Source organism: Passer domesticus, chromosome 4 (genome assembly GCF_036417665.1).
Source record: "Passer domesticus isolate bPasDom1 chromosome 4, bPasDom1.hap1, whole genome shotgun sequence".
In the NCBI taxonomy this organism is placed as follows: Eukaryota; Metazoa; Chordata; class Aves; order Passeriformes; family Passeridae; genus Passer; species Passer domesticus.
In genome coordinates, this window is record NC_087477.1 from 23,553,658 (window position 1) to 23,575,395 (window position 21,738).

The 21,738-nt window shown below is 38.7% G+C and overlaps 1 protein-coding gene across 5 annotated transcripts in view; it reads right to left on the reverse strand.

Annotated features, from left to right (window-relative positions):
- The window catches only part of MGAT4D (MGAT4 family member D), a 40,826-nt gene that overhangs the window by 16,193 nt on the left and 2,895 nt on the right, over positions 1 to 21,738 (reverse strand). For 3 of the 5 annotated variants that reach the window (XM_064416560.1, XM_064416559.1, XM_064416557.1), the window contains 5 exons: positions 8,472 to 8,633; positions 6,186 to 6,326; positions 4,347 to 4,480; positions 2,110 to 2,156; positions 192 to 305 (listed from right to left, as the gene is read on the reverse strand). In XM_064416560.1, coding sequence (XP_064272630.1) covers positions 192 to 305; positions 2,110 to 2,156; positions 4,347 to 4,480; positions 6,186 to 6,326; positions 8,472 to 8,496 — 461 coding nt within the window. In that variant the 5' untranslated portion in view covers positions 8,497 to 8,633. Of the gene's footprint in view, positions 1 to 191; positions 306 to 2,109; positions 2,157 to 4,346; positions 4,481 to 6,185; positions 6,327 to 8,471; positions 8,634 to 18,728; positions 18,820 to 19,867; positions 20,006 to 21,738 lie in introns of those variants that run through there. The other 2 variants (XM_064416561.1, XM_064416556.1) reach the window with 2 other exon arrangements.

The following is a 21,738-nucleotide window of genomic DNA, read 5'->3' on the forward strand; positions in this document are numbered from 1 at the left end:
GGCTCTCACCCTGAAGCTGATGTGCAGCATAGCATTTCTCAAGATCCCCTTTAAATTTTTTTTGCAAGTACAAATTAGGTCCTTTAGCTCTGAAACTCAAAGACATTATCAGTTCAACAACGCTGACATTTTCTGAATTTTCCATTTTACACTCTTATCAAAAGTTCTTGGGTTTTATACAGCAATCTTACCTTATTCGGTCCTCAGAATCTCCAAGTGTTGTCTTCAGGTTGGAAAGATCTGGGTAATAGGAAGCAGGAGGAGAAATAACCTCTAGTACTCCAGACTGGATTTCTCTGGGGAAGCTGGGAAGGGAATCCTAGTGAGAACCCATTCCTCAAAAAGACTTTTGAGGGCAGCCAAAGAGAGCAGCTCCCCAAAGTTAGGTCTGCTCCTCCAGAAGTGGAATTCACCACTCTAGCGAAGAAACTGACTGCAAACTTGGAACCAAGAAGGGGCTTTTAACAACCATCAGAACAGATAGGTCAGGAACTCATCCAAGTCTCAGAAAACATTGGAGAGAAGTGTGTCTCAGAAATCCTGTCCCTCCTGCAGCTGTAGATGCTTACTAACAATCCAGAGATAGTTGCCAAAATGCAGCAGTAATTAACAGCCAAACACACTACCTAGAACAACACACAACTGTTGGTCTTGCATGAGAGGTCCCAGTTTCCTTACCATTGCTCCAACTCTCATTCTACTTTCTAAGCAAAATTATACTGTCCCACAGCAGGACTTTAAAATGGGGAGTCTGGGTCTAGTCTCTGCTCCAATAATTAAATTTTCCATTTAAAGAGACATTGAAAAAATGTGTGACCTATTTTGGGAGCCAAACTTGGAAGTCAAATCTCCCCTTTCCTCCAAAAAACCACAAAACAACCAATTAAAAAATCTAAACGAAAAACCACCAACCCAACAAAAACAAACAATCAGGCCTCAGGTCCATAAATTGCATAATTTTAAAACCCAAACACAAAACAGGTAGAGTAGTGGTTCCAAAACTGAGTTCCCATTTCCTATGATTAGTAAACAAAAGATAACACTAAAAATTAAACACATCAGCATACCAGAAAATGAGAAAAATATCAATCTGATTGTGTAGCCCTGACACAGCAAATACTCTGCAGTAATTTTTTTCAAAAGCCATAAAGCAGTAATTAAAATTCTCTGAGTGTTTAAATTGCTGTAGGTATTGTACCCTGGCAGTGCCAAGAAGGAATGCCTCTTCCCCTTGTCCTCTTTAGAGGGAGGATTAGCTGAGCTAAATCCTCTGAGGGCAGGAAATTATGAATATTGCTTAGCTAACAGCCTCAGTATGAAGAGTCTTCTGGGGGAAACCCCCACACAAAACACAGTCTGGGAAACCTTTGAGTGAATGAGGATGGGCAGAAACCCTCAAATGTGGAAGAAGGCCAACTCCTCCAGGGATCTTGTTCAAGGAAGATAAGAGCAAGCAGAACTGTAGTGGGAACCAAGCTTCCATTTGACATCTCTAGGGTTACTTTGGCAAGGAAAAGACTACCCATCTCATGTTTCCCATCATGTAATAGCATTTAAGATTATAAATGTAATCCCATTCCTGTCCCAAGTCTATTGCCTTCCTGAAAAACAGTAAAAAAATGGAAACAAAGACGCCTGGGAAAACATGGCTGTGCTGTGGCACTAGGGGACATAGTTTAGTGGTGGCAGTGCTGGGCTAATGGTTGAACTCTATTGATCTTACAGGGCTTTTCCAACCTAAGGAATTCTGTGATTCTATGACAGATGCCAGATTACACTACAGGGTTGCGTAGTCACTGGGGACCTCATATATGCAACCTCAGGTGCATAAATTCCACCATTAATTTCGTGGGGAAAAGACTTAGGCTCAAGTAAATATTTATCAGAGATTTAAGCTGAGACCTTGTCTGGTTAGTTAAAGCATAATTATCAAATAAGAAATGAAAAATTAATTGATATACATACTTCTGTTCTCAATTTCAGAGTGTGTAATGGCATACATATTGAGAGTGCACCTTTGCCTCAGTTCCATTTCAGTGTTGAAATGTTCTAGTTCTTTCCATAAAAGCTCCAAATATGTTCACACTGGTGGTTGAGTGTAGGACTTACCTGGCTTTAACGCTTTCTGCAACACTCTTAACATACTCTGCATCCACCTAAAGAAAAGAATGGAGGGTTTCATTAAAAGTCTCTCATTTTTGTGTGAAACAACACTTTGTAGGGAATATGTATATGCAAACACTTAATTTCTTTTCCTTCCAAACAAATGTGGTATGTTACAGCAGCATTTCTAGTAAGGAACAGTATGGGCTTTTCAAGCCAACCAAACTTTCAATATAGTTCACTTTTGCTTCCAAGTATTTCCAGCTGACATTTCTGGCACTTTGTTTTTCACTGTTTTTGCAGAAGATCAAGCTATTTTCTGGCTAAAATTCTGTTCTGCTATGCCAGTAAAGCACAGCCATATAACTATCAGTAAAAAAAAAAAGCTGGTTTGGGTTAATAATTCAAAAATCACAAAAGAGGCCTAAGGCTGATGAGAAAAATCACCTAAGCAAAATATTCTAAAGCCAGCAATACTTACATTTTTTATTTAATTTCTTCCTAATATAACAAACTTACAGCTCTAACTTTGGAAATTTTGAAGACATTCATTACTGCTGTTTCATAAAAGTAACAATGTTAGTGTGCCAAACATATCTTTTAACTAATTTAGAGTGCAAAGTTTTATTTCTAAAACAACACAATAACTGTCTTAGGAGTTCAGATTTTTTCTTTAAATAAACAAATTGTTTAATATATAATTGTTACCAATTATATATTAAACTTGTGGTAAGTAAAATAAAAGTGAAATACAGAACTGTGGTAAGAAAAAAAATACCCAGAATTTAAAACTCACTCTCAGTCAATAAGTTACTCAAGCTTAACCCATGATGTAAACATTCACCTTGATCTTTTAAAACTTTGTGGGAAAAAGGAAGGTGCGGATTCATGACCAGTGAACACACCTGTCCTTTTCCCATAATAAAATGTTCTTATCACCTCTCATCAGATCAGCATGCTTATCTGCTCCGATTTATTGCATGGCTGAAAAAATGGAAGCTGTGAGAACATGACTTTTGAGTTGGGAGAAAAGGGAGAGTAGGTCTTACAGTGGCAGTTTAATCCTGAATTGGCTGATATGGACTATTTCTACAACCACAGCTCCTGTTTGTTCCAAGTATCACATTAGGACTCTCCACAGTGGGAAACTATTCTAAAGTCAACCCTTAAAAACTCACAGAATCCTCTGAAGCCCTGTAATAAGAAGTTTACCTCAATGGCAGCCAGGCAAAGCTCATCACTGCCAGGGCTCTTCATTGTGAAATATGAACTGCAAGGCAAGTTCAGCTCCTAAAAACTATGCTGAAGAGGAACTACAGCCAATAAAATTGGTCCTCTGTACTCATCATTGTGATCCAAACAGAAAACTGGAAGTCATGGCCAAAATTAAAGTGAACTGTACTCTGTTTGACACTTTTACACCAGCAAAAGTGATGACTAAATAATAAAAAATAGAAAACTGTAACTGTTAATGAATACATGCATTAATTTAATGCTGCCTATGGAAGGACATAGAAGAATAAATATGAATTCTGAATAATTGCCCAGTCATTTTACCTGCTAGAAGCTATTACTAGCTAATTCCTTTCTGCAGCTTTTTTTTTTTTTTTCTGATGTAATCAAGGTATTTTTTGAGTGAGGAAAAAAAAAACATTTATCCTTAATATCTTACCTTGAGCACTGTTTACTTTCCCAAACAGGCTCAAGGCTCTGAACAGTTTTATTTTGCATGGGAAATGCCAAAACACATGCAGAAGGCTCCAACATGTCAAGGTACTTTGCAAGATACATGCTATCAAACCAGAAGATATATAATTTGAATATTTGTTACACTAAGTTTACTCTCTTCACATTCTATGGCACTTTTCTGTGGAGGACTTACGTTTCATTCTGGAAGCAGAAAACCTTATTTTCAAAGATAAATAATGAGTTCATATGGTTTTGATGGAAAATCTGATCCAAGGACTGTGTTGGTAAATGTAATAAGACTTTTTACCCTTAGATCATCTGCATAACAGGGGTTTTTTCCACATATGAACACTGAGGCACTAACTGCTCACCATCTCCTCCAGCCCTGAAGAAATCCCTCCCAAAGGCCAAGCTAGTATTTTGCTATTACTATTGCAAATAGTATTTGCAAATAGTATTTGCACTGTATTGCAACAGTATTTTGCACTATTGCATTGAGACATAAATTTCCATGTTTTCTTATCAGCATCCTGCATCTTTCCATACACACTTACCTCTGCTATAAAGATGATTATTATGCAGTCCTTCTTTTGCTCTTCAGATAGTTGGTACAGTAGGGAATGCAATGTATCAATCAGGTAATTTTGTTTTTCCCTTTTCACTGTAGGAATACCCATCACCAGGGAGACTGCAAAGAGAGAATGCCTCAAGCCATGTAACTTAAAGGGAAATTGAAATCACATTTTAATTTTGATTTGATGTGACCATGAAACTTGGAGACAGTTAATATTTCCTTAGCACTGTGACAGCATTTCCTCTACTACCTGGGAGGGGAGATACCTCCAGCTATGTTTAGTTTAGAGACACCTGTGTCTGTGTTACAAACACCAGGTCTACACTTGAACTTGGAGATACCCCTGCCTCTGACAAACACGTAGGCGTTTGCTACTGAGATTCAAAAGTGAATATTGCACTGCTCTAGTGAGCAGGTTCTCATAGGAAGTGAATGTTGTGTATTTCAGGAAGGAACCCAATTCAAAAATCCTTCTGGGCAGTTTAATTGATATGTATCAATGGTTTTCATAGCATCAATAAGAATAAAGAACTAAGATGTTACTGTAATTAAAAAGAAGGAACTGAAACTGTCTCTGGCAAGGACTCCACTAGTAGCAAACCTGTGCTGTGTTACATCCTCAGATCATAACCAGGATGTCTCTTTTTTCATTAGTATGGGCATTACTTAAATCAGCAGCCAAACATAGCTCAGTAAAGCTGTGCAATCTTAGTCCTTGCAGATGATTTCTATTCACCAAAATCCCAGAAGGCTAGTGAGGAAGCAACAGTTTGAAATAAAACAGTAGGTGCAGTTAGTGACTTCCTTCTGACTTTAACTTCCATGTCAGTGTCAGCTCAAAAACCAAAGTGCCAATGTTCCTTTCCCAGCAATATCCCATTAAACCATTGGGGTTTGTTTCATTTTGTACACTGAAGGTCAACCTGTACTTATTAAACTGCAGTCTTGCTATTGTGATTTTCCTGTACAAATAAAACAAAAAAGGTTAAACATAGAGTATTTTTGTATTAGTGACACTGACCTATGGGCACTCCAGTGAGAATTCCAACACTAGATCACATTACTACAACTACACCTACTAATAAGTAGTCTGTGGAAAGTTATCCATTGTCATGAGCATGGCCCAGGGTTTGGGGTTTTTTTTAGTTAAATCAAAAACACTGCCAATGTTTCTTCATATAAAATCACCCTAGAGAAAAGTAAAAATTTCAACAAAACACAAAACTCAGCAAAATGGTTGACTAGTTTCTTCTTTGCTTACTATTTCTGCATGTTCCTTTTACCTGTCACATGACAGTTAGGACAATACATTTAAAATTTGTATTATAGTTCACTGGAATTCATTATGATTTCTACAGGTGCCAGCTGATTTGTCATGTGGATGAAAAAGCTACACTGAAGATATATTAATATCCTTTAAATTATCACATCACCTTCCCCTTTGCTTCTCACATTGGCAGACTGAATACATTGCAAATTCGCCTTGGCTTCCTCATCCATACTAATTTTATGGGGAAAAAATGTCAGCAACTGCATCTTAGCCATATGAACATATGATTTTAAAAAATAACCTTGTTTTTCAATTAAGATTATTTTATTACTGTTTCAAGGGGTTTTCAGAACACTTTGAGATAAAAACTTGAAATAGGGGTGGGCATTTTAAAAGCACTTTTGCTATTGCCATTAAAATTCATTCAGCTTGGCAACATTAGAAAGTTAAGGGAGAAAATCTATTCCAAACTTTTGAGTATGCTTCGTTGCTAGAAATTAATAAAAAATACAAACATATAGCAAATAGAAGCCAAACTTGATTTCCTACCTCCAGTTCTCTGTTGCCCAAAAATAACATTTGGGAAAATTGCATCTTCATATTTTCGAAGGTGAGGGAGATAGTAGTAGATATTTGTAAGATGCATGGGGAGTTTTCTGGGGAGGTTTAACTCTTTCCACTTGAAATCACCTTAAAGACACAACAAACACACAGATCCACATAAAGTAAAATGTAAGCTTTACATAAAGTAAAAAGCAAGCAGAGAAGCCTATTTCTTCACCTGTTTTGCTCAACTGAACACTGGCAGATTACCACACACAAGGTTATTAAATCAGAACTATTCCTCAGAAATTATTAAAACATTCCTCAGAAATGTTTTCTAATGCTGCTTCTCAGATTATGATTAATGTCATATAACATATATGGCATTATATTAAATTGAGAATTTCCCAGTACAACTCCTTCCCACTCAGGTGGCGGTGCAGAGCTCCAAGCTTGAACATCCTGGGACACATTTCCCTATGCCTGCACACTTGCAAGACTGAGTCATCTTAAAACACAGTAAGTAGTTATTTTAAAGGCAGCAGTAAAAAACTGTTTGGTTTTGTTGTTGTTTTTTAGTTTTTTTTAACATGGTTGACAAACAATTTTTAAATTAAAATAAACACAGGTTCTGATTAATGTTTATTAACTACTATTAACTACTACTAACTACTAACTACTATTAACTACTACTATTAATGTTTATTAACTACTATTAACTACTATTAATTAATGTTTATTAACTACTTAATAAACTTAAATGCTTTCCCCAAAAACTAACACATGGTGGTTTTTACAGCTCAAGCAAAAGTTCTCAGTTTATCAAATGTCCTATGGTAAAAAAACAGCCACATACAGGCCTTTAAAAACTATTCAAGAAACAAAAGGCTACAGCAGTTAAGAGAAAAATAGGGATTTTATTTTTCTTTACTACTTTAAAATAAACATGAAAGCAACAAAACGTTTATTGACTGGGACAGAAAGTTGCTTTTCCCAAGAAATGCATCTAAAATAACTCCCAAAATTTACCACCTTCAAAGTTACATACATGTATCACAAAAACCATCATCAGCTTTATTCACTCAGCTTAGATTAAGAAAAGCAGAGGTTTACTGAATGGGCAATATTTTAAGTTTTTCAACTTCCAAAAGATACTCCCACTGAAAATTAGTTCTAAAAAGAGATTTCCTACCTTACATAAAATACTTTAAAAAACCCTGAAGCAACCATATATATATTTGCCCAGACATTTTTCTATGAGAGAGAGAGTCCCATAAGTCCTTGCATTAAGTTAAGCCATTAAATATACTGGAATTTTGCTGCATAGAAACCACCTTCACAACTTTTCAAGGACTTTTCTTCTTAATTTGGAAGTAGTACCTATCAAATATTGGCAAGGGAGTTTAGTTCCATTGACTACAATAAACCTTTAATTTTGGTTGTATAATAAAACATGGATGGAATGGGAAGCAGAAGGGTAAGTAAAAATAAAAGGAAAATTATTCAGCAATTTTAAGAAATTTCTGCCTTAAATCCTGTGAACTGACAGATTTAATACTTTCTGAAATTTAGCTGGCTCCAATAAGAACCAAAAGCAGGGACAAGGGGAACTTGCACTCTCCTTCACTGCAATTTTGTGCATTAGGCAGTAACTGTTTGCCCACAGTATGTGGGGTTACTGGGGGCTGACAGCTCCTAAGGCCACCACCCTGCCTTTGTTTATAAAGTTCTGAACAGCCCAAATGAATTATTATCAGATAAACAGACAAAAAACTGGCAGGGGAGAGCAGGAGACGAAACAACTCTGACTATACAAAGAAGAAATGCACCTTCTTCTCTCCTCCCCTTTAACAGTCCACGTTAATTCCCCATTTTGGTCTGATTATCAGCCTGCTGTACTGAACGAAAATAAGGATTGTTAAATGGCAGTTTTCAGTCACACCCAGACTCTTTCTGAAGTTGGGGGATTCTGTGAAATGCCTCCAGCACAGAGATGCCTCTTCTAGTTTCCCTTCTCACTCCAGGGAAGAAGCTCTGCCAGTCTCCACAGGGAGGAAGACAGATCCTGCATAACTACATAATTTATTTTAGGTTACAAAATCAAACTGTCAATCTATTGCATGTAACCAGAGTGTACAGATAAACAGAGATGTACAACAGTCTGTAAGGCAAGGTAGCTAAAAAGTTCTATTAATGGGAAGAAGCCAGAGCACTAAAATTTATATGTTGGTGTCCTAAGAATAAAGCCCCAACAAAACAACAAAACAAAAACCAGAGAAAACCCCTACACACCTGTTTGGTTTCCTGTCATGTTCATTCTTCTTGCAATTATATGTTTAATTTCATCTAGGGCACTGCTCAGTTCGTGTGATCTTTTTTTATTTTCCTTGTCAGCATACAACAGTCTTTGCTGAAGTTCCAGCAAGTGGTATTGGTACGTATCTAAGTCATTTCCTGCAATAAGAACATAGTTTATTTTCTAAAAGGTGATTTATGATGGAATGAAGCTCAAGAATAGGAGATGGTCCAGAAGATCACATCACCAAAGTGCATAAACAATAATAAAGTTTATTCAGGATAAGAAGTAGTTTGGAAGATTATTAAGAAGGTAGAGTTTAGGGAGCACAGCTGGGTAAAGGTAAATTGAAGAAAAAACAAAGGATACAAAATCCATAATAAGGAAAAAGTCAGTGAAAGACTGTGAGTTGCAGGGGAAGTTGCTCCTTTTTTCACCAAATAACAAATCATGATGATCCTTTTCACACTGAAAAGTACAATTAATGTAATGGCTTGTCTTGTGTTTCAAACACTATTAAGAATTAAACAGAGGTAGTAAAAACATTCAGTCTTCATCTATGACTTACAGTCTTCATCTATGAGTTTACAAAGCATTCAGTCTTCATCTATGAGTATGTTAAGAACTATTACTAAAGATGGTTAATATAAAGCAATACTTCAATAACATCACCCCTTTGCAACAGAGAGTAAAAAATGTAAAAGTGGACTTCTGCCTCATTTTAAAATGTTTTATAATGCTGCCTCTTTTATTGGTTTTGTTGTGGTTTATTTTGTTGGGTTTGACTTTTTCCTAGTTAAATGCTGTTATTTAGGTAACATATTATCCCATTCTATTTGTAGGCTGTGCTACATTTTATCTGTGGCAGCTCTCGTTTTCTAGAACCCACCATTGTCTCTCTGGAAAAGTAAAAAGTAAATTCCCAGGGATTCTCACCTGTAAAATACACTACAAGCAAAATACAGAGGTAATGCAAATTTGTGAGGATTTGTAGAGGTGTTTCAACTGGAATTAGTTTGTATTTTGGATAAACAGGGATAACAATACAGTTTGTATTTTGGATAAAATTAAGGACTTGTGTTTATTTGCATTAAACACAAGTCCTTAATTTAATCAATACAAGTGTGATTGAAAGACTGAAGTTTAAAACATCTAGGAAGAAAGTGGTTAGACAAAAAGAAGTAAACATGTGATGTATGTTATCATTATTTACCTCATTAAAATTTTAAAGAATGTTTAATAAAATTCCACTAAACGGATGCTTCCTACAATTTTTGACACTCTTAAAAAGGTTTTGACTTACAAAACAGGCATTCGTATATATGAGTATTTTATATTGTGGAGCTACAAACATAAATTTAGCATTGCTGAAGGAAGGGGAAATCTGGATTATTTCAGCTGCATGCAACAAGACACTTCTACTTGATTGAAGTAGGCTTCCCTAAGAAAATCAGAGAACAAATTTAAAAAAATATGGTAGGTCAAAACAGATGAAGAGCCTATCTTTAAACAATATAAAATAGATAAAATAGATTAAAATAGATTTCAAATTTAAAAATCTGTCACAAGGCATCAAGCTACAGAGCTAGAACCCCAAACAGGCTAATTTTTTTGGCATACATAAGGAAGATCCCTTTCATCAGATACCATGTATGAATATATTTTCTTGCACCATTTTCATAGCAAGAAAGTGATTCCAGATAGAACATCAATACACATAAACATGGTGGAAATTTATCTTGCATTTCCTAGACAAATCCAGAACTATAAGATAAATATACAGTAATGGACATGAGTTTTTCTTTAAATTCCAATTTATGGAAGGAATTAGTAAAGAAATTGCAGACAAATTATAGCATCATAGTTCCTCTCTTCATAGTTCTCTCAGCTATGCATTGTCAGTGTGACTCAAAATGACCAGTGTCACCTCTGGGCTGACATTTTGGCAAGCACAAAGTAATGGCAGCTGTATTTGCTTATTTACAGATGAGCCTGGCAAAGTGTCACAGGTGCCTCTTGGAAATAAAATGTCAACACTCAACTCTCATTTAGTGCAGCCAAAGAAGCTGGCATTTGCAATCAGCCTTATCTATTTCTTCAGAAATAGAAGAGGGAAACTACATTTTTATGTCTTTCAGAATTGAACCCTCTCTTGAGTCAGCAGAACATGATTGTTAGTAATCACTTATCTCATTTGTTTTTGATGGCTCAGGAAGCAAGGGTTTGACACAAGGAACATAAAATCCACTCACCCTGGGTGAAGAATTAATTTATTATAAAAATATGTAGTTTGAAATAGAACATTAAATGTTCTAAACTTTATTAGAGCACAGGTAAATAAGCAACATTGACTATTACTAAACTTCTGTTAAAAATGCGTGTTTAGAAAGTATTATGAAGCTAAACACCCAAAATATTTCAACAGTCATTTTGTTTAAATGGACTTGTGTGGATGAGCACGTGTGTGTGTGGAAAATGTTCTTTCAGTATCTAATGATCCACAGAGAACTAAAACAGCTGCTTGCAATAGATTGCTTAGAAAGACACAGGGCATTTTTACAAATACAGTGCTTTCTGACAAGGAGGGTCAGGGAGATGGAGCTTTGGGGACAGCATGAAACACTCTGTGCCCAGCAACAGCCTGTGACTTGACTTAGCAATGCCTTGTCTAACAATGGTTCCATCAGCAACGAGGAGAGTCAGAATAAAACCAGAAAAGAGCAAGATGAGGACCTATGGTGAAACTACAAAAAGCAAATAATGGTAAAGGAGATCCTGCAGAGAGACCCCAACAAATCAGACAGTTGGGCAATCACCACTTGTAGGACATTCAACAAGGGAAAGTGCCAGATTCTGCACCTAGGATGGGACAACCCTGGGTGTATGGACAGACAGGGGAATGAGGGGCTGGAGAGCAGCGCTGTGCAAAGGGCCCTGGGGGTCCTGCTCGATGGAAAGCTGAGTGTGAGTCAGCAGTGCCCTGGCAGCCAGGAGGGCAGCTGTGTCCTGGGGGGCACCAGGCACAGCATGGCCAGCTGGGCAAGGGAGGGGATTGTCCTGCTCTGCTCTGCTCTGGGGCAGCCTCACCTCCAGTGCTGGGGGCAGTTTGGGGTGCCACAGTACAAAAAAGGCGTGAAGCCATTAGAGAGTATCCAAAGGAGGGGTCTGAAGGGAAAGCCTAATGAGAAGCAGCTTAGGCCACTTGGTCTGTTCAGCCTGAGAAGACTGAGGAGAGACCTCATTGTGGCTGACAGCTTCCTTGAGAGGGGGAGTGGAGGGGCAGGCACCGATCTCTTCTCTGTGGTGACTGGTAACAGGACCCAAGGAAATGGCATGAAGTTGTGTCAGGGGAGGTTTAGGTTGGGTATCAGGAAAACGTTCTTCACCCAAAGGGTGGTTGGGCACTGGAACAGGCTTCCCAGTGCAGTGGTCACATCACCAAGCCTGACAGAGTTCAAGAAGCTTTTGAACAACACTCTCAGGAACATGGTGTGACTATGTGCAAGGCCAGGAGTTGGACTCAACTATTCTGGTGTGTCCCTTCCATCTAAGCATATTCTGGGGTCCTATGTAAAGACTTCTTCTCCCCTTGGTGAGCTGAAGATGAATCCCTCTGATGGGCTTAGAGTGGTTCACTGAATTTCCTTTCTAAGAAAAGTCAATGGGACTACACTAGCCACAAGCCATGGGACCAAAAAAAAGACCCAGACACAGTGATGGCACTCAAAAGCTTTTGCAGTGAATTTTCAGCTCTACTGTAGCTTTCCTCTGACTGTTAACTACACATTGGCATATATACCTATGGATACTGTAATTCTAAGGCAGCAACATTTGAAATGGTTTAAAATGCTCTCTTGTGTTATCTCCTAATAGATACATTTTATATAAAAACAACTTTCTGCACTGCATATTGAAACTGTTTAGAAACAATAGCACTCTCTAAAGTAAATACTCATTCTCAAAGCCAACTGATTATTTCTCTTAGCTCCATACATACATGCTTCCTGTATGATCATAAATGCCTCAGTCTCATTAACGACTTCTGGCAATATCTAAGAGCTGTGGAACAATTCGTCACTATCTCCTCCTAGCACTCAAACAGAAAAGAAAACATAAGGAGAATTTGGAGTGGCAGAAAGGAGGGCAGAAAACACTTCAAAGTCTAGCAGTGAATCTTGTTCCTATGTCTTGATAACAAGCTAAATGCTTATCATACCCAAAGACTTTTTTCTTTTAGAAACTGAAATTTGGTTAATGGCCTCCTTAAAAGAAAGCTGTATAAGCACACTAACTGCAAAAGATCTTGTCATACTCTGTGCCTGGAACCACTGCTCAGGTTAATGAGGCATATTAAACCACTGAGGCATGCATTGCACTAATGACTGACAGTTTATTATCTATCCATAATTGATCTGAGATACCTTTCTGAATCTTGTTACATGCTCTGCATGCTCAGGTTTTGTGCTCTCTGAGTAAGGAAGGAAAAAAATTCCCCAAACAATGCCTCTGCCTCAGGTCAGAACAGCAAGTTCTTGGGCAAACACTTAAATTCAACAATGTGCATTACCTTTAACTATTTTGTTTAGAGTCTTACAGCACAGTATTTCTGTCTTCCAAAACGTTAGAGACATCTACCTGCCATTGACAGTGCCCACATCAGGAGTTACAAGGCAGTAGAGGGACTTTGCATTAACCCAGGGACATCAAAGAAAAGCACTCTGCCAGCATCTTGGAGCAGGGGAGAGAGGGTTCCTCTATTCCTACACAGGCCATACTGGGAAGAGGATCAGAATACTTTCAATATTAAAACAAACGCACACCTTGCAGAGTTAAAGCCGGATCAAAGTTAATAAGTGGATTTTAAAAACTCACAATATTGTCTAATGAACACGGACTCAGTCTTAAGTTTGGCACAGAATACTTTTACTGAACAATTTACATACTGTAACTGAAAATAGATAAGCAAACTTGTTTCAAAGAAAATACAATTTAAGCTCTAACAATATTTTCTGAAATGTTGGCAAACAATCCTCATTTTAGATTCAAGTCTTTTCCTATATTAGAATGTAGTGAAAAGTGATCTTAAAAAAATTAGTCATAACATCACCATATAGGAAAGCAATATTATAGTAAGTGAAAAAGTATAGAAATTGAATGGATATTGTATAGAGTTTGGTCATAATTGTATACTTTGGTTTTAAGGTAGTACTCATTCACTTCAAGCAATTGCTATTGCTTTGTTCTGGTTGGTATTTTAAATATTTAAATATTTTACTTTTCTTCCTGAGGTAGCAGCAACCACCAAATGATACACATGTAGTTCAATGCCTAGCCACTGACTAAGGCATTTCTAGACAAAGCTCTGTTACCCAAGACTCAGTGTACAACACCAGGAAAGCAGAGGGTCATATGGTTACATTTGTCTAAGGTTATGACAAGACACTGTGCAGCAAAGACAGGTCTGAAATGCCCCCTTACCTCTTTCCTTACAAAACCCAACAATAACTGGCCTCCTTTTGTGCCACAAGATTTATGGCTAAGTTTCTCTACTCTTTAGGCACAGTCGTGCCTGAAGTAACAGTAAGAAGCAGCAGAATCTTTATTTAATAAATTACACATGTTGAAGCCAGTAAAACTACACAGCTTTTCGAAGTCTTGGATATGAATTTTGATATAAAAATTTGGATCAGTAAATACTGAGCTTTAACTGGACCCTTTGAGGCTGTTGTATGTTTGAGGGTTTTTAAAATGCCAAATGCAGAACTGCACAAAGAAACTGAGTAAGCAACTGATGGACTGAAAAACTCTTTCCTTATCACACTGTGCATTTCAGCCACATCCCAAGTGCATGTTGAGGCAAAACCTGAATGTGCAATAACCTTTGTTTGCTCTCAGTGTTACTGGAAGGAAATGTACACGTGAAGGGAAGATGTAGCCTACCAGTCAGCTGGGACAGCTGGGAAAAGTGGTGGTTAAACACAGCCTAGCAGAAGACAGGAAGATTGGCTTCTGCACGTTCAGAAATCTGGATAAGCTGTGTTGGCTGAAGTGAGAGCAGTGTAATTCAAGACTTCCTTATCAAATCTGTCAATTTGCCACTATTTTATTGAACCTTTGAGTCAGAGTATGCCAGTTGGGACTGGATAGAAAACCTGCAAAGAACTCCATCACAAATGGCAGAATCTCCTGGGGACCTGCACTTGGCTGCACAGCTGAAACAAAGCATAACACCATAGGCAGAAGATTACTAGAAATACACCCCTCGCCCCCAAATTTGTGGAACAAATTCAAAATGCAGTTTTTAAAAAAATTATCATCCTTACAGACACTTCTGTGAATGCAATAGTTCATCCCACCTCAAAGGAATAACTAAAGAATTTCAGGTTTCACACTGTTTGACACAATGTGTATATGCCTAGATCCTTGTGACATCATATTTCAGCATCAACTTCTCCTAACTTCCAGGCAAAGATTACTTTTAATTTTCTTGGACAAAGCATCCCACAAATTTAGGTGAAGAGGGCAGCAACATGTTACAAACCAATTCAAAGAGATTTAATCTTGTAATCCTTGAGAGCAACAGGAAGCACTGCCCAAATAGATGATCTGATTTACCTCATTGCTGTGACTTACAAAAATTTCACTGCTATTCAGCATAGACATCAAAATTTCTTTTTATTCAGGAATACTGTTTCCTCTGAAGAAACTTCATGTATCATAATGGGTTTATAATATGGTTTTGCCTTCTGTTTTTCAAGTGGCAAAAAAATTACTGCCTCCTTACATTTACTTTATTGTTTTTATATACGAGCGATTTTTTTTTTAATGGATTAGTATTTACATGGAAAACAATAGCTAAAACTGTGTGAGAGAAGCACTATGTATACTGTAAGTTGTATGCTATTTCTCAGAACTCCAAAACTATATGAAGAGTGTTTTTGTAAGAGCAGACAATTTTGGTCAGGTGAATTAACAAGTGAATTGTAACTCAGTTTCACAAGCAGAAACCTCTGCATCATCCTAAAAACAGCCTTTCCTATGCTCAGATACAAATTGCTTCAGGCAGGTTTGCCTTGGGGCCTGGGGAGGGACCAAGAAGTTCACAGCAAAACCATGTAGGACATGGAACAGGAATTGCTGCAGCAGTGCAGCTGACTGCTCACTAATAGCAGCCTGCATTCACAAGCACACTTGTGGATGCTTTAGGAATCTTCACACTACTTTAGACACAGCATTTGCTTTCACTGAAGATCTGATCATTACCAGTTGTCTCCACAATTATTTTAATTTCTTAATTTTTTTTTTCTGGCTGCAAAAATATCAGCATTTTTAGTATGAAACCTTTGCTTACATTTATAAAGCAATGGAAAAAGTGACTATAAAAACATCTTTCTAACCATAGTTAAAATATACACAGCATTATCCACAATAACTGAATACTAGTCAATGTGATAGATTCTGATCTTTTATTTTTAAGTGAATGAGCGAGTAGCATCTTCCCTGCTATGCCAGTGTGAGTTACGTTGATGTTACTCTCACAACTCCAAGTCAATACTGAGGCTGCACATAATTATCAGCAGCAGCACCAAAGAGCCAACTATTATTGCTGTCTTGACAGTAAATGCACTCCAACTCAAATCTCTCAAGCTACCTTCATTATAACGTGCTTAAAGTCACTTTAGCTTAAAGGTGACTTAAGGTACTGATTTTTATTTGCACAGAATGTGGGACAGAGCCAATACCTGATTCAAACTTATAATATTCGAGGGCTAAAAGTCTCTGAGACTGCAGACAAACTGAAGAACATTTCACATATTTTTATATCACATAAGTACTTGAAGCCACAGGTCTTGAGCTTGGGTGCCCTGTCCTAGTTTTACAAAGCTTATTTACTATCACAAAATCACTGGTTTCAACAATTAACAAGACAGAAACCTGAGGGAATACTACAGACTACACAGCAATAGTAGTCTACACTGCTTAGTGTGATAGACTGTAGTCAAACAATCAAGAGCAGCCTAAACATTTCAATGGGCAGAGCAGAGAAGTTAACAAAATTTAGGGGAGATTTAACAGATGTATGAAAGAAAATGAGCCAAGAAAACATTTGACAAATGAGGGAAAGAGATGGGAGCTGACAAGATGCAACAGTACTCACAGTAACTGGTGGGCTAAGTGAAAAGGGCATTAGAAAAGAAAATACACATTGTCGTTTGAGAGGAACCAAAAGTGGAAATTCCTATAGTGCTCTAAGCATGACAATGGAGAGCAAATTCAGCAGTGCAGAAGGAAAAAAAACAGAGGTTGAACAACATCTAAGCAGAGATATCTGCCTGTTTTCAGAGCAAAATATTAATTTCAAACCATTTTCTTAAACAAATATGCTGTGACAACAAAGAGAATTAGTGGGTTTGCTCCCAATAATTGTCTCTCTGCAGAAAAAGATAACAACCTTTGTTATTGTTATCTATGGCTGGCTGTTCTTAAGGTTTTCTGGATGGGTAGATGGCTTGTCTTCTAACACCCCTTGGGAGCAAAGACTATATTTTCAGAAAAACAAATATAATACCAAATCATTCACCACATACTACTACTCTCCTTTAGTTACTAATATTAACTATTTTATTTACACATTTGTGAGATTTACCAAGTTTAAGAGAGACTAAAGTCTAGAGACTAAAGACTTCACATATGCAATGGTCAAAAGTGTGCTACAAACCAGGTGCAAATAATAGTAATTAGGAAAATTATACCACCTGAGAAGAATTAGTTACTCAGTTTACTGTGGCGGAGGAGCCAGCTGTGGAAAGAGAAGTTAAGATAACACATACACCACATGTTATCCCTCTTGCCCAAAACAAACAAACGAAACTCAAACAAATAAAATCCCAAAGCAAAACAGCCCAGTATGGAATGTCATCAGAGAAAACGTCAAAAAGAAAGTGAAATGAAAATGTAATGTCAGTAATGAGGAGTCTCAAAACATGACCCACAGGACACGAGACACCACAATGGTAACTGCAGATTGGATGAACACTTTCATTCTGACCTCTCTTGGATCTCAGTCTCCTAAGATTTTTCCTCATTTTTCCTTCCCCACTCCTTGCAGGAGTGGCACTGAAGGAAACATAAAATGTTGTAAGGTAAACAACTATATAGTTGACCTAAAAGGCAGGGGGATCAGCACTGTCTTGACTCTATTCAATACGCCATTGTGGGGCCAAGATCTCTACCACCACTTTTATTTGTTACAGGAATAATTAATATAAACAAATCATCTGCTATCTGGAGTTTTGTTCATCCTAGAAATTACTTAGTGGTTTATTTTAATTCTTCTGCACCTATAAAACCAAACCCATTATAAAGGTGTATGTAGGAAGCACTCAAAGATCCACTCTCTTTCCCTCACCCCAAAGCAACCACCCCCTCACCCATAACAAGCCATGTCTGCAACTTTCAGAGATACCATTTGGAAAGACCTCATTTCTTTTGGAAAATACCATCAGTTTTATCTTTCCTGCACTGGCTTAGAGAATCTTAGACATGGTTTTATGAAGATCTATTTGGCATGTGCCACCTACATAACCTACTAAAAAGGTAGTGTATTATTTTAAAGTTTAGAAATAAAATATAAAAATTATGGGGTTTTTTTCCCTCTGCATTCCAGACCTGGAAATATGCACAGGAAAACGTGACGATACGTGAGGCACAAATACAATTATAGGATGGACAATGCCACTTTATCCTCCCCAACAATAAAATCAAAACCACTTTAAAAGTGACAGCCACAGCAGTCACGTTTAGATTTTTCTTTCCATCTTAACGCAAGACGCTTGTTAGAAAAAAAGAGCTGAAAAAAAATAAAAGAGAAAAAGAGAGGAAAAAGGTTAAAAAGAAAATTTTTTTTTTCTTAAATTTAGGGTTGTATTTTTAATAGGGCAAGCATGGCCCAAGGATCCCATCCTGTAAGCCGTTTCGCAAGGTTGTGCTGGGTGCAGTTAAGCCACGACCCCGGCGGAGCGGGCGAGACCCGCACGCCCAGCCTTACACGCTGCCGAGCCTCGGCGCCACACGGGTTCCTTACTGCCCAGCACGCCCGGAGAGCCCATGGGCTCCGGAGCTCCGGGACGCGATGGGGCGACCCGCCGCGCTCCCCGCCCACCCCCGGCCATCCCGGCCGGAGGGGCACGGCCGCTGCCAGCGCGCCCCGGACAGCCGAGGGGGCACGGGGCAGCCCCGCCGTCTGCTCTCACCTCGGCTCCCCTGCCACACCGCCAACCACAGCAGGGGGAAGGCGGCGCCGAGGCACAGCGCCGGTAGCACCTGCCCGAGCCGCAGCCGCATCTCCCGCGGGCGCTGCCCGCAAGGCCCCGCACGCCGCCGCCGCCGCCTCCGCCCGGGCAACGCGTTCGCCCTGCCCTGCCCTGCCCTGCCACCCCCTGCGCCAAGGGCGGGGCCGCCGAGCCCTCCCGCTGCACGTCGGGGTTCCCCGAGGAGCGGGTGTCCCCGCTGTGCTTTGTGTGTCCCCACCGACGGGCACCCGCTCCTCCTGCCGCCCGGCTTTCCCCGGGAGACACCAGCCTCGTGCCCGCGCCAGTTCCCACGGGGAAGCCCCTGGCAGAGCCCTTGCCTGCCCTCAGCTTTCCCGAAGCTCGGACCCACGCCGAAAAAACTCTTGCCTGAGGCAAGTATAGACTGTTCACGACAAAAACGTCTCGGACAGGTGCTGTTTAGCCGAAGTCACAACATTGAAAGGAATAAGGTGAATGTGTCTTTACAAACAGTTGCTGTGAATCTGATTGCAGCTAGGGTCAGAGACTTGGATAAGGAAGTAACGAGAGAAACGACAAGTTTCAGAAAATGTTACTCATTGACAGGGACTACTGCTCAGCCAAGGTCATGCTTAATTCTCAAACTTCGAGGGAAAGGATAAATACTTGATAGAACTATCTTATGCAAGGGTTGGTGCATGTGTGTGTGCATGTTAAGAGGGACGTGTAGTAGGCAAATTGGGAAGTCTGGACCTTCCAAGTACCTCAGCCAATGGAAAAAGAAAGAGGGTGATGTGGTTGGGAAAATCAGGATAATAAGGGGGCTGTGTCCTCCAACAGTTTGAGAGACCCCATGGGAAATGCCTCATAGCCTCTCCCTTTGTTCATGAATAAAGTTACAGGACTCCTCTGTCTCCTTTTTGAACACAAACCTCTTGTGACGTGAATTTTTTCTGCACAGCATTGTAATGGTCAACATTATTTTGCTCATTCAAAACCAATTGGGCATTTGTTTTTACACTGCTTGTGAGCTTGTATCAGGAAGCCGAGATGCGTACCATTAATACATGCATTTAGCACAGCCACAGAATCAGGCAAATAAACCAAGCTTTTCAGTTCACCTTTAAAGAGGAAGGAGGGCAAGCAGCTGCAAAATCCAACCCGATCAAAGTCTAATGGTACCCTGGTACCGCTACCCTGATAACAGTATTAAACTGCAGCCGTTGCACCTTGCTCCACACGTGCCTTTCCATTCAGACACGCACACCTGTTGCCTGTTTAGGTCTTCAGCAATCCATAAGAAAACAAAAAAATTAGTCACTGCTTAGAATACATCTTCTACAATATAGTTTGTAAAGGGAACACATACCTCATTTACCAAGGTTCCTGGAACCACTTAGAGCAACAGAGTTCTAATAGAACCACCTACATTTTATGGACAAACATGTTCCTCCTTCTTATACCTGATTAGCAGGTATTTACTGGCTTTTGCTTTGAGAAGTTCTCTACCTGCTCACAAATCTACTTTTCATTCTACAGCTATGATAAAGAAAATATGCTTTCCTCTTCTGTGTGGCAAACATGCAGAGGACAGCTTCAGAAATCAGACTGGGCTTGGGTAGCTCTCAAAAGCAGCAAGCTTTTTGCTATCTAAACTGTTGTCTACTTCTTAATGTATTACTAGCATATATAATTCATTACCTTATTTAGCCAGAGGACATAGTAATTTAGATAATTTGTTTTCTAAAAATATGCTTGTATTATTAATACAGTATCCCTTCCTTTTCTCTATTTGCTTACTTAACAATTTATCTCATTTTGTACTGAACTCCCAAATCATTTTGTGTGCAAAATGAATGGTGTGGTGCAAAGCAATGGCAAATCTACAACAATTGTGTCCAGACACAGATGTGCTGTAGCCCTAATGTCACTGCTGCCTTTATGTGCTACTCTTTATACTAACAACAGTATAACTATGTCCATTTTGGAAATTTTAGACCTCATAAATTGTATATTGCTGCTCTGGCAAGGTTAGCATGACCTTCCTGTTTTTGAATTCTGATATGGATGGGTTTATATCTCTGTTTACTAATTACTTTGAATTACAAATGTTATTATTCATTAAAAATGCAGGAGACTGCTAGTAGCCTGCATCAGTATATACATGAACTAAAAATCTCAGTGTGGCTCCATAAATTGCCATGAAGCCTTGAGTTAGACCTCATTATTCCTGTCCTGTAGGCATTTCTGATGAACTTCCCTCTACCTTCTGTTTCTGTGCCATTGAAACATTTTACTGAGAAATCTTCTTTGAGCTGCACTTTGGATATGCATTTATAATTGGCTAATAAGATGCAATGCAATCACAACACAATCCTCTTCTCCTACTGCCTCCCCATCACCATGTCCCTCTCCCACTTAATAAACTAAAAGCTCAGGGCATGAATTTTGATGGAGGGTCAATGTAGATTTTGGCACATTTGCAGTAAAATAGAGATTTAGAACTAAGAGGAAGAAATGAGCATTAAATACCCCCCAAATAATAAATAAAATGTCTTTATTGGTTGGTGTTCTATCTGTAATAAAGCCAAAGTGAACATGTAAATGATGTGGTCAAGCAGGAGGACTGCTGAAGATAAGATTAGCAGAAATCTAACACACATTTTATTTTAGCTGATGTTCAGAGCAAGTAAGGAAAAAAAAAAGACAAGATCATAGACTAGGTCATTAACTTTCAATGAGGTAGTGCATTAAATGTTCCTCAAAAAAAAAAAATCAAAAATCTCATGACTGAAACTGTCATGAACTTCCACTGGACTTGAACCTACTTGCAAATAGGGTCCCTTATCTGCTTCATGCTTTCACAGGATCTCTCTCCCAGGACTCTCCTCATAAGTTATTTCACATGCTCAAGAACTGTGTATAACTGGAATAAGTTGTGTTGGGGTTTTGGGGGGTGTTAATTGTTTCAGAGCAGTTTTACCTCCCATCA